At 38.9% G+C, this 12,699-nt stretch overlaps 3 protein-coding genes across 5 annotated transcripts; 1 reads left to right on the forward strand and 2 right to left on the reverse strand.

Moving 5' to 3' along the window:
- Window positions 1–584: 584 nt before the first annotated feature.
- Window positions 585–6,032, forward strand: tardbp (TAR DNA binding protein). Of its 3 annotated transcripts, XR_004556604.1 has the most exons (6): window positions 585–1,332; window positions 2,396–2,571; window positions 2,658–2,798; window positions 2,903–3,073; window positions 3,162–4,230; window positions 4,898–6,032. XR_004556604.1 is itself a non-coding variant. In XM_034138838.1 (5 exons), exons 1-5 carry the CDS (start codon window positions 1,092–1,094, stop codon window positions 3,654–3,656), a joined length of 1,224 nt encoding a protein of 407 aa, XP_033994729.1. In that variant the 5' UTR covers window positions 585–1,091; the 3' UTR covers window positions 3,657–4,829. The 3 variants fall into 3 exon arrangements, 2 of the variants coding, with proteins under 2 accessions (XP_033994729.1, XP_033994731.1); XM_034138838.1 differs by lacking the exon at window positions 4,898–6,032 and having other exon boundaries at window positions 3,162–4,829; XM_034138840.1 differs by lacking the exon at window positions 4,898–6,032 and having other exon boundaries at window positions 2,408–2,571; window positions 3,162–4,829.
- On the reverse strand, window positions 5,827–10,013 carry cenps (centromere protein S). Its single transcript, XM_034138841.1, has 5 exons — window positions 9,802–10,013; window positions 7,441–7,564; window positions 6,351–6,384; window positions 6,177–6,243; window positions 5,827–6,002 (listed from the first exon to the last, which is right to left on the reverse strand). Exons 1-5 carry the CDS (start codon window positions 9,829–9,831, stop codon window positions 5,904–5,906), a joined length of 354 nt encoding a protein of 117 aa, XP_033994732.1. The 5' UTR covers window positions 9,832–10,013; the 3' UTR covers window positions 5,827–5,903.
- A 557-nt stretch (window positions 10,014–10,570) lies between these two features.
- Window positions 10,571–12,557, reverse strand: rbp7b (retinol binding protein 7b, cellular). Its single transcript, XM_034139257.1, has 4 exons — window positions 12,452–12,557; window positions 11,707–11,885; window positions 11,491–11,592; window positions 10,571–11,018 (listed from the first exon to the last, which is right to left on the reverse strand). Exons 1-4 carry the CDS (start codon window positions 12,522–12,524, stop codon window positions 10,965–10,967), a joined length of 408 nt encoding a protein of 135 aa, XP_033995148.1. The 5' UTR covers window positions 12,525–12,557; the 3' UTR covers window positions 10,571–10,964.
- Between the last annotated feature and the right edge of the window lie 142 nt (window positions 12,558–12,699).

Below are 12,699 nucleotides of genomic sequence, written 5' to 3' on the forward strand. Positions count from 1 at the left end.
CGACAATAAATGTCAATGTTTATTGTCGACGATAATTATGATTTGTTGATTTTTTCGTTTAAGATCAGAGAAACACGCAGGTAATTGAACAACGCAAACGACATTTACAGACACCATAACACCGTGATACAAACGGACGTTACTGTTGATTTGACGTAACATAAGTGTGCAACTTTTAATTTGAACGTAATTAAGTTTAAATATGTTGTAATTGACACGTAATCTTCATTTCTAAATGTGTACGACTCATAGCAACCGCCATCTTCCCATCTCTTCTCTCTGCCAACAAACATAATAATAACTAGCTAACGGAAACTGCTGTAGTAGATTTACTACCTAACCACATACGGGGGGGGGAGAGAGAAATCAAATGTATGAGTACGACTCAATTTATTGAGTTGTATTAGATTTGATTCAAATAACTATTGTTTTTACGGTAATAGTAGTGTTGGTTTGATTTATAAGGACCATTGAGTTAATTACTGCTTATATTAAAGAAACTGCATAAATAAAACCCCCCATGAAGTGAAATAGCCCATTATAATGACGTAGTTCCCTTTTCGCTGAAATAAAACCATTTTGGTAGGCCGTACATGTTGGTTTAAATATTTCGCCTCGTGGAAAAAGAAATACATTTCCTTCTGTTATTCTTACTTGAGACAAGAAGAGATTCGTGCTTACGTTGGATGACCTTATCAACCCGCCCACGTTATTTTGACGATATCGCGTTGTTAGGTTTGTTAACGAGGGACCGTACGCAGTTTTCATTACGAGGCACAGTTGAACGCTCGTTCGGTGTTGACGACACACAACCCCGCGACGAACAAAGGAAAAGGCTGGTGCACGCTTGTTAGTGCGTTTGGAGAGTGATATTATACAACAATTCAGCTAAAACTCACCATAACGACCTTTTTGTTATGGAATTTTAACTTTATATATTTTTTTATCGGAATAACAAAACAATTAGCTTGATCATTCAGTCTGGTTAGCAGCATCGGCTAACGTTAGCTTTGATTGTGGACAACTGGCAAGCTAACTGCTAACTTTAGCATTGTTTTCATTCTAGCCGGAACTTTTTAGTTTTTGGCACAATGGCTGAAGTATATATTCGAGTGGCTGAGGAGGAAAATGAGGAGCCAATGGAGATTCCGTCCGAGGACGACGGTACTGTTCTGCTTTCAACAGTGGCGGCTCAGTTTCCAGGGGCTTGCGGCCTACGCTTCAGGAGCCCCGTGTCTCAGTGCATGCGGGGAGTGCGTCTGGTGGAAGGGATCCTACACGCACCAGAAAACGGATGGGGGAATGTCGTGTTTGTGGTGAACTATCCGAAAGGTAGATATGGGCACCTAATATTTAATTATCTTTACATAACACTTAATTCTAACAGGTGTTGTTAACGGTATTTATAATTCATGATGTAGCTTCAGCACACTGAAAATAGATGACAATGACGTGACCTGTAGTTTGTTCGTCTACGCCCACGAAGTGCGCTCTAATGACACTAAATTATTTAACTAATATACAAGTGGAAAACCTAGATCACAAATCAACAGCCTCTAATGTGCAATTACTATTTTATTTAAACATATGGGAATACATTTAGTCAAGCGTTGTAGTATCTTTAGCTAATGTGTTACTCTACTCCTTAGTCATTTACAAGTAAATGATATGAACGACACATACAAATATGGATTTAGGGAGATTCATTGGATAAATGTAAATCTGACTGTCATCCTTAGTATAAAATCACCTATGGTCTTGGACGTTTTCCATGGATTCTGCCATGTTTGTACAGTAGCCCAGAAAGGACAAACGGTACAACAAGATGTGTGCCCTTATGTAACGTGTATAAAAAGGCCAATGGACAAATGTTCACACAATATGAAGAAGCGGTGGGTAAAAGATCTTAAAACTAAACTCAATGTGGTCAAATATCCTTTCCATTTGAAGAAGCTAGCAGAACAAGGTCCAAAATGCACCCCCTCTTATGAAAAACCGTCCTTATTAACACAAAAACAATCTGTAATAATGCAAACTAAGAACATGGCATTTGTTAGTACTAATGGAGTTCAAGCCAGCAGCTTTTGAAGCCGCATTTAATTTATTGTTCACTGTCCGGGTGTACAGTATATCTGTTTATTTCAACTTTTAGTGGATTGACACAGAATGAAAACGAAATGTACACTAGGGGATAAATAAAGTATTTTTTTATCTTTATTTTTATTTACACAATCATAACATACGATTGTTTTTATACATGTCATACATTACTCACCCTGGAATTTTTTTATTAAATATTAGCAGGATAGTAAACATATTTTCAAACCAGTGATGGCAGGGAAAGATTCACCCAGTCGCTGTCAGGCTAAATTACATTCAATTTCTCTCTGTGTTGGTCACACTTCAGACAACAAAAGGAAAATGGAGGAAATTGACGCCTCATCTGCAGTGAAAATGAAGAGAGGGGATATGAAAACATCGGATCTGATTGTACTGGGCCTTCCTTGGAAAACATCTGAGCAGGACCTGAAAGACTACTTTGGCACATTTGGAGAGGTCATCATGGTTCAGGTATAACAATAGTGAAATACACATTAACCTGGGTTGTATGATTGACAACAGTTTTTTATTCCTCAATGCTTGTTTTTAACTTATAGGTAAAACGAGATGCCAAGACTGGAAACTCTAAAGGGTTTGGCTTTGTGAGGTTCACAGAATATGAGGTTCAAGAAAAGGTTGTGTCCCAGCGCCATATGATTGACGGAAGATGGTGTGACTGCAAGCTCCCTAACTCAAAGGTGAATCTTGTAATAGCCATGTATCAACCAGCATATATTATGTAAATAAAAACGGTGTTAATGTTGACAAAACTCTAACCTTTGTCTAACCCCTTGGTTTACAGCAAGGGCCCGATGAGCCATTGAGGAGCCGGAAGGTGTTTGTAGGCCGTTGCACAGAAGACATGACCACTGACGACCTGAGGCAGTTCTTTATACAGTATGGCGAAGTCACAGACGTCTTCATCCCAAAGCCATTCCGTGCTTTTTCCTTCGTCACATTTGCAGATGATCAGGTACAATGTTACATTTTTAGAAGAACTCCTTGTTGTAGTGGTACCACTGCCCTGATGACCTGATTCATGTCTTTATTTCCCCTCACAGGTTGCCCAAGCTCTCTGTGGAGAGGACCTAATAATTAAAGGTGTCAGTGTTCACATCTCAAATGCTGAGCCCAAACACGGCAATAGGCAGTTTGATCGCACGACACGGTTTGGAAATGGTTTCGGAGCTCAGGCTTTTGGTAGCAGCCGTAGCGGGGTTAGCGGGGGCAGCGCTAACAGTAGTCTGTCTAATTTTGGTTCCTTCAGTCTGAATCCGGCTATGATGGCTGCGGCCCAGGCAGCTCTTCAGAGTAGTTGGGGGATGATGGGAATGCTAGCTAGCCAGCAACAGACATCCACCCCAGGCAGCACCTCTAGTGGAACTAGCTCCAGCAGGGACCAGAGTCAGTCTTTCAGTGCGGCCAACAGCAACTACGGCGCCAGCTCGGCCAGTCTCGGCTGGGGAACAGGGTCAAACTCTACAACCAGCGGTAGTGGGTTTAGCTCAGGGTTTGGGTCCAGTATGGAGTCAAAGTCATCTGGGTGGGGTATGTAAGCTAAATGTTTGTATGGTAAGTATTGTGACAGAGATGAGTCTTTTCACATTTTTATTTCTGGTGTTATTGCGTATCTGACAAACTTAACACTTTTGTGGAAGTTGTTTTGTACATTTGGAAAAAAAGCTAAAGATTTAATTTAGAAAGTGTTGCAGTGAGTTGTTTAGCAGGATGTCTGACTAAAGTGCTATTTTTGACGTCTCATTTGTTTGTATCCATTTCAACTGGATTCTCTAATGCATGTATTGTGAAATGTGATATAGCCATTTTGAAAAAGCATGAATGTTTATGGATCACCATCATGCGGCTTTGTCACCAACCTAAAAAGCAATCTTGCATTGGGAAGAATCTGGTTGAAACCTAAATGTTTTAAATGCAACTTTATTTGCAGTCAAGTTCTGTGGAAAAGCCTTCATTGAAATCTCTTCTGCAGTTCACCTCTCTTCCATTTTCCTGTGAGGAAGCTCCTCTATGGCAGCATTCTTGGGGTGATATCGGTATCATTCTCCCTCTTCCCACCTGTAAATGCTATGCCATCAAAGAACGGCTTCACTCCGCATGTTCTAAGAGACGGTGGGTGTTTTCACTTTTATCCACTTTTAAATGGAGAGAACTGCGCAACTGACATTTTAAGAACTGATGAGTGCGATTGAGGATGGCTTGTGACGAAGAGTGAAGCGATGAGTGAGCGAACGGAGAGACGCGTGAAAAGGACTGGTTGTGCAGTGAAAGAGCCCAATTTGATTGCTTTTTGAATGTGTGAGTGGAAGCTGCGGATGCTACGAGCATCTCCCCTAACATGGACATTCTTTAAGTAGTACTTCAAGATTTTTTTTTTTCTATCTTTGCAAGTTTTCCTTACTCTTAAGTATGTCGATCAAGTGCAGAAATATCAAAATGTAGTGGAATGTTGTGATGAATATTTGTATTGCTTATATTATCTGATTTGAATGCTGTATGGTGTGTGATTTCCTGTTCTTGAACTGATCTGTAAGTGAGTACTTGATGTGGATGACATCTGCTGAAGACTCTGGGGGACGCGAGTGATAGTGTGAGCGTGGAGTGGTGTGTCCAATAGTTCCCTGCAGCTCTTGTGTTGTTTGTGAGGTGTTTAAAAAAAAAAAAACATGTCAAATGAAGGGAGTTCTCTAATAAAGTTCATTTGAATAGATGCTTAGTTGTAAAATAATTGGGTCAGTTTGTCAAATAAAAAAACATCTAATTCGATTCACATATCTAGGGACCTTGGGCTCCGCTGGTCGAGGTCTCCGTTTGAACCCTGACTGAAGTCTGTTCTGAAGGACGAAGATGGAAGTACCAATACTTTCAGTGTGGCCTTCTCAGACATGGGGTAGTACCAGTCTTTTTGCTGCTTTTGCTGGCTTGTCGGAGTGAATGATCCCCTTTGATTATCTACAGCAACTTTTAAGGTTTGAGGGATATTTTAAGATGGGTAGTGTGTCATTGTCTTCATTTTAAACCCAACTGGGTGAGCTCAGCAGTCTGGCATCATCCTTCCAAACTATCTATTTTCAGTAATTTGGCTAAAGTAATTTTACAGTTCTTGACATGTTTCTGAAAATAAGGGACTTTAAGATGGCCTTATAAACCTAGCAACAACTTTATACAGTACACGTGTAGCTGGTCAGAAATAAGTTAACCTCAGCTATAAATTATACTCTTGGATAGTTTCAATGTTTCAAACATTTATTTTACATTGACAGATGTGTTGACTCAAGTTTAACACTTTAATGTAGTCCATAATATTGAGACCTGTTTTTAAGGTTTTATCTTCACTATTTGCATAAGAAACATAAGAATGTACTACAGAACAGTAAAATATAAAGGTTATAGTTAAAGAATCAACAAGAGAAATTTGGTAGATTCTATGACAGATGTAGATTGCTTTAGATAATACAGGCATACCTATTAAGTGATCAGTGTGTACGTTCAAAATAGTCAACTGTACTATTACATATTTTAGTTTAAAGAAACAAGGCAGGTACATCGTTAAGCAGAGTTCTGCCAAATGCACACACATTTAATTTTGCATCAGCAGGTCACAGGACAGATATGTTATTTATTGTAAGTACATAAAACTACAGTTATTTATAAAATGTCTTAAGTGTAGAGTCCCCATAACATTAAATGACAGCCTTGACACTTAAATGATTGCTAATAGCCTTCAAGTTTATTTTGAATGTTGGGCAGAAGTGTGACACTGCAGGGCTGCCTGTGTCCTTTCCTTATTCTTTGCTCTCCTCCTCAGTGTCTCTGCTTTTCCTCTTCCCAGTACTCTTCTTTTCCTGGTTCAGTTCTTCAGTTTTATTTTGTATGTGGATGGACTGAAATAAATAAAAGCAAATTTAAAACAATGTTTGCCGTGTGCTGTAAAATATATACATACCCCTACATAGGTCGAGTATAATGCATTATGTTTCATTGTGTTGATTTGTACTTGCTTTAAGGTAACTAGAAATGACCAGGTTCTGTAGGATTCCCCAGTGGAAATAACTCACCAATGCTGTACTGCGACGGGCTATGAGCTTCACATCTTCTGAAGTCACTGTGTTTCTTTTAGCATGTCTGAAAGTAAATTGGAGGTTTTATGTAAAAGCTTTTTTTTTATAAATCAAAAATTCACTAGTCAGATAATCCATTGATTTATGTGGTAAGAAAAACATATTTCTCACCTTGCAAAGGCCTCCAAGTCTTTAGCAAATACATCTGTAAAAAGTGAGGATGTAAAGTTTAGACTTGACTTATTGAAAACAGCATTATGGTTAAAACTTGTAGAAATGGTTTGTTGACCTCTTTCACATACATGTGTCTATTGTTGAAGTCTTGAAACAAATCAGTACTTAACAACAGCAGTCTCCTAATCTGAATATGTTTTGTTTTTTTTAATATGAGAAAAATGTATCTAAATTATTTTAGTCAAACTCAATTACTAGCAAAACAGCCAATTCCAGAATTTGGCCTAAAACCTATACAGGAAGTTATTCTTTTCAATTTAACATAATTTATATACTGTGTGTAGAAAATGAAAACCTTTGGAACAAGTGGAATGTGTTATGTTTTATGACAATGTTCAGGACGCCTTACAAAAACAAGTGTGTGGCTGCAAAGATCAGCCACGCAAAGACCTTCCTTTATTGGAGCTAACAAAGTGTGAAGTGGACAGTAAACTGTGGCTAAATGTGGATGACAGGGTTGTGTGGCACTAATCCATCTCTACTGTATATCTACAATAAGAATGACAGCTATCCCATATCCAATGTGCATAAACAGGCTTTGTGTTCTACATCACTGGACTTTAATTTATATTTGTGTGCATTTAGGAATTACTTGCAAAAAAGTAAACAAAATAAAAGGCCTACTGCACCAAACTCCTCAGTTTTACCTCTGGTGGACATATGTCAGTAATGGTGTGATAAGTTGATGGAAAGACAACAAACAAAATCGGTGAACTTGATATTCACTCACCATGGACTTATGAGTGCATGTGATTAGATTTTTTTTATAGAACATTAACCCTGCCTATTTAAAGATGCAATGCAAATGCCATAGTAAATACTTTTTAATAAAAAATATTTAATGAAAGAAAATCATAGTTTATGATTCCGAGTGTATGTCATAATAACATACGCACTATAATTGTCATTAAATTGTTGTAACAATCCAATGCATGTCTTAGTATAGTATCTTATTAAAAAAAAATATGTCAAAGTATAGTATGTCGTTAAAAAAAAAAGGATGCAACGTCAGCTTTATGACACCCACCGCATTGTCTGAACGCTGTCTCGGCTATCGCTGCTACAGCTTGTCGGCTGAACCCTCTCCGGTGGTCCTCTCCCGTCTTCTGGCACAGGCGACCAACGGTGAAATGGATTGCTGCCTTTAACCTCTGAAATTCAAAATACCAACTCTGATCACAACAAAAAAATCTAAAGTACGTTTTATGTGTGGCGCTGTGCCTCAGGTTAAACCATAGTATAATGGTGGCCGGAAGGGTTCTCCCTGTATTCTTCGTATTATATGTATGTATGTATCATAACACTATGAGAGATTGTCTTCATAGTTCATTTTACAAACAAACAAAGACAGATCCATTCCTACCTCTCCAACAGGCAACAGTTTGTAACCATCAGAAAATCCAGCTCTCCCCCAGCCCCTGTCAAGCAAGGTGTGCCGCAAGGTTCGGTGCTCGGCCCCCTTCTATTTAACATCTACATGCTCCCCCTTGGTGAAATCATCCGCCAAAATGGTCTCAACTTTCACTCCTATGCCGACGACACCCAACTCTACATCAGCACCAATCCACCATCCCAGCTACCCCCACCGTCAGTAGTCAACTGCCTCCGCGACATCAAAACCTGGATGTCAACAAATCTACTGAAACTCAATAAAAACAAAAACAGAGCTCATGGTTGTGGCCCCAAAAACACTGCTCCGGAAGGTCGGAGATCTCCTCACCGTCGATGGCTGCTCCATCCACCCTTCCCCTGAGGTTCGCAGCCTGGGCGTCACTCTGGACTCAAGCCTCACCTTCAATTCCCACATCAGGTCGACTGTCAAAACTACTTTTTTTCACCTTCGAAACATCTCCAGACTCCGGCCCTCTCTCCCCGACCCCGTTGCAGAAACATTAATTCATACCTTCATCTCCTCTCGCCTGGACTACTGCAATGGAGTTCTGTTCGGGGTCACCAGCAAAGCCCCGGACAGGCTCCAGTACGTCTAGAACTCTGCAGCCAGGCTCCTCACCCACACTAAGCCCTGGCAACACATTACCCCCACGCTCATCCACCTTCACTGGCTCCCGGTCAAGTCACGCATCCAGTACAAACTCCTCCTGCTAACCTACAAATCTCTCCACTCCCTAGCCCCTGCATACATCTCTGGCCTCCTTCAGCCCTACACCCCCTCTCGTCAGCTGCGGTCCTCCGACAACGGGCTGCTCTCCATCCAGCACTCCAAACTGAAAACCTTTGGCAACAGAGCCTTCAGTGTCGCAGCCCCCACCCTCTGGAATGCTCTCCCCTCTGCTATCAGGAATGCCGACTCTCTGGACACTTTCAAAAAACAACTCAAACATCATCTGTTCACTCGGGCCTTTGGCCTCAGCTAAAATGCAGTACCCAGCAACCTGTTATTTTTTTAAACCTGTGTATCTGTGTGACTATTATTATTTTGTTGTTTTGTTTCCCATTGTAAAGCATCCTTGGGTCTCTTGAAAGGCGCTATACATTTTTTAATTATTATTATTATTATTAGATGGATGTTTCAAATGCAGTTTAAATAGTAACAACTTTCTCTGCCAAATTGAAAAATCAAAATCCAATTAAAATATGTTTTATTCGCCCAGCATAGTAATTACATCTGCATTAAAATGGCATTGAGTTGGAATCACTAAATGACATGATATGCAATCTAGTGCGAAAAACTGAAATGATCACATCAGTATTCAATACAACTCTGTCCTTTGGATCTTTTTCAACAGCTTCCATGTAATAAGAAGAACCAATCAAATCTACGCAGCATTAGGACACACCTCTTTTTATTGGATTTTATTGCAATTTATTATATTTTACAAGAACATTGTAATGATAATCTAATAGTTTTTTTTACTAAAAAGTATCACTCAGAATAATTGGTTCTATTTGTCATTTTTTTTATAAATTCGATTTTAGTGCAGCTTCTACCTTATGTGAATAATTATTGGAAGAAAACAAACCTTATTGAAGTCTCTTGGATTTTTTTGATAGGGTCCATGACATTTGACGTTATGACTCCAAATCAAGGCAGAATTGTAATTTATTGACGGTCCCTAAATGTAACCCTGTTATTAATAGCGAGGGCTCGGATGTGAGCTAACACACAGTCTTCTGACAGCTGACAGTCTGAGAAACTCAGGATGAAAACCGTATTTCTTTTTTGTGAAAAATCCACCCTAGAATACTAACATCACCGCGGTAGTAGGTATAATGTGATTTATTTATTAGACCTAGAGTAACACACATTGAAACTCTCGTTAATGTGTCATTAGACTTGAGGATAAGCTGTGCAACATAGGACTATGTGAAATACACACACTAACGTTAATATTAGCCAAACACAGACACATCAAAATCACTTTCTCACCTGCTGAGTCTCATCTTTATCATCAGACATTTTCTTCCGGAGAAACTTTCGACCACAGCGGCTTCAACTAAGTGACCGAGTAAGAAAATCCTACAAAACTAAGGTGTGTCAGACAGAAACACGACTTAAACACAGTGTTGTTTGGCTGAAGGTAACACATGAGCTGAAATAAACAAAAAACTCGCGGTAAAAATTCAACAGCAAACCAACAACTCCTGAGTTTAACTCGGTGTTTACTGTACACCACCCCGTGTGGTCCGGAGGAGGAACTGCAACGGCGAGGCATTTGTATAATGTATAATATAATGCTTCCGTGATTTGTACCCACAACTTTCCCTTCATGAAATTAAAGAAGTGTCATACTATATTTAGCCTTCGGGCACATGCTGTTTTTTCTATATACTTAATTATAAAATAATAGTAATCCCATTTTCCCAGTGGAAAACACTCTTAGGGTGCAGCAGCTCTGTCATAAATTCTACCTTGACAAATGTTACATTTTTGTGAACAATGTTAGGAATACTTCAATTTAATGATATACTACACACACAGAGGTAGTTTGCAGTGGTGTTCTTGACTATTGCATAGAGAAGTTTTCCTTATTTTGTGACCTGCCTACTTACAAACTATTTACAATTTGAATAAGGCAGAATGTTAGAAACACCATCATAAAAACTTGAACTTTATATCAGAACAGTTTTATCGGACTGTATTAGATTGTACAGATGTACCTAATAAAGGGACCACTGATGTAGAATGGTAAGAAAATGGCTTTATTTAAAAAACTAATCAAGTGCAATCAAGGTCAATATCAAACACACATTTGCAGTGTACACAAATAGTTTGTATGGAAGCCATTTATCCTCTTTTTTCTTAAAGTCCTGATGACTATTGATACAAGTTTGAACCTAAAAATGACAACGTTGTACTGTTAGATTCTTGCCCAAAGTATGTCCGTGATAATTTGTAAGACTTTAAACCAGTGAGAACAAATTATTTCCTCATCGTACTCCTATTCTGTAGGCACAAATGTATCACACACTGACACACACTATTTTCAAATGACATGCTCTTTATTGAAAGAGTGTGTAGAACATGCTGCTTTTTCATTTCATGGAAACACAAATGGAGTTCTAGGAAGTCTGATACTTTTGAAGACACAGTCACAGAGTCCTTTTATAGATTTGCATGCAGACTTGATCCTCACAAGTAAGTTCCTAGGAAGAGAAAACGTGAAGCTGTTAACATTTCCATAATTTTTAAGTTGAGCATAATTACCATTCATACATGTCAAGTACTGTGTGCTATAGTGATTTGTAACACAAAAACAGATCACCTCCTCATCAGTTCTATTGAAATACTTCACCAGATAGCAGAAAATAAAAGACAGATAATAGAATAATTATAATTCAGGCCAAGTTTTTAGTCAGTATCTTCCATTTGTTATACTTTAGCTTTTTGCTCTACCTTTCATTATTATATTTTGAGTAAACAATAATGTTTATGATGTGAAATAAGAAGCTCAAAACCCTTTTTGGAATATGTTAACTTTGCTAAGCTGCATAACAGTGTTCAGAGGTGTTAAAGGTAAAAAGGGAGTCCACCAATTAATATAAATCTGCATTTTATGTGAGAACATTTTGATAACAAACAGTAACTGGCGGGGCCACCCAAATAAAATAGTCATACCAGGTGAAGCTCGTCCCCCTGAATCCAGTGAGTCCACCCTCGGTTCTTCTTTTCTCCTTTCTGCACACACACCAGCTTATCATTCTTCCAGTTCACCAGCGACTGATGGAGAAAACAAAAAATATATACAAGCACAGCAAAATACATTAGGGTGGTGTTGCTTTAATATATGTGTATAGTCTATGCATGCACATAATCATCTCAATGTGTTTTTACCTGAACTGTCCTGTTGTCCAACCCTTTTGTCACCTCTTTGACCTCTTCACCAATTTTGAAAGAACTCTCATAATTTCTGAAAGTGGTGAATGTCCGGATTATGAAGCAATCTCCGTCTTGCTTAATCACTTTCTGGGGCTTCAACATCGAGGCAATCTTGCGTGTTGCAAAATCAATGCCTGCATGTCAAAATGAGAGGAGTTTGTTGAAATACACCCTGCTACCACGTGCCCCATGCTCTTATCAGATTTACTTTTTACATGTCGCAAACATGATTTTATCTTGGATCAAACCAGTGCCACAAAAAATCCATGGAGAGACAGGATAGTGAAAATACTCAATGGAAAATATAACTGCAAAATGCCATGTAAAAGTACTGATGTAATTGTGAATTTGCCAAACATTTTTGAAAGTCCCCTCTATACAGTATGTGGATGCACATGGTGTCATCATTTATTTATTTTTAATTTTGCGGAATAGCAAATCAAAGTTCTTCCTTTTCCCCCCCTGACAAATCAGCTGTGTATAATCAAATGTAAATATGATTACATGTCCACCTAGCACTCTCCTGGTCATTGACAAAAAGGAATGCACACCGAGGATGGATAACGTGTTTTTCATCTAATTTAGAACAAGTTTCAATGACAAGAGATAAACTACACAGTCAATTATACATGAGGGTTCTCTCATATCATAATAAAATATTAATTAAATGCAGAGTTTGTTTCTTTTGGTATTCACTTACCAAGTGCGACCATGTATGCTTCAGAGTTGACGTTGCTGACAACGTCCCACGTCCCGCTGTAGTCGACAGGCATCTTTGGAGGTTTGTTGGACTCTGGAAGACTCGTCTGCCCAAGTGTCTGAAGTTATCAGCTTTATAGTGTAAGGGTTGACTATTCATTGTGTGTCAATATGGGGCAGGGGTGATATGTTGTAAACTGCAGCTATTTTGGACAAATACAAAGCACTGGAGGCCGGAGCAGGACCTTT

This window comes from Trematomus bernacchii, unplaced genomic scaffold (assembly GCF_902827165.1).
Source record: "Trematomus bernacchii unplaced genomic scaffold, fTreBer1.1, whole genome shotgun sequence".
NCBI lineage: Eukaryota > Metazoa > Chordata > Actinopteri > Perciformes > Nototheniidae > Trematomus > Trematomus bernacchii.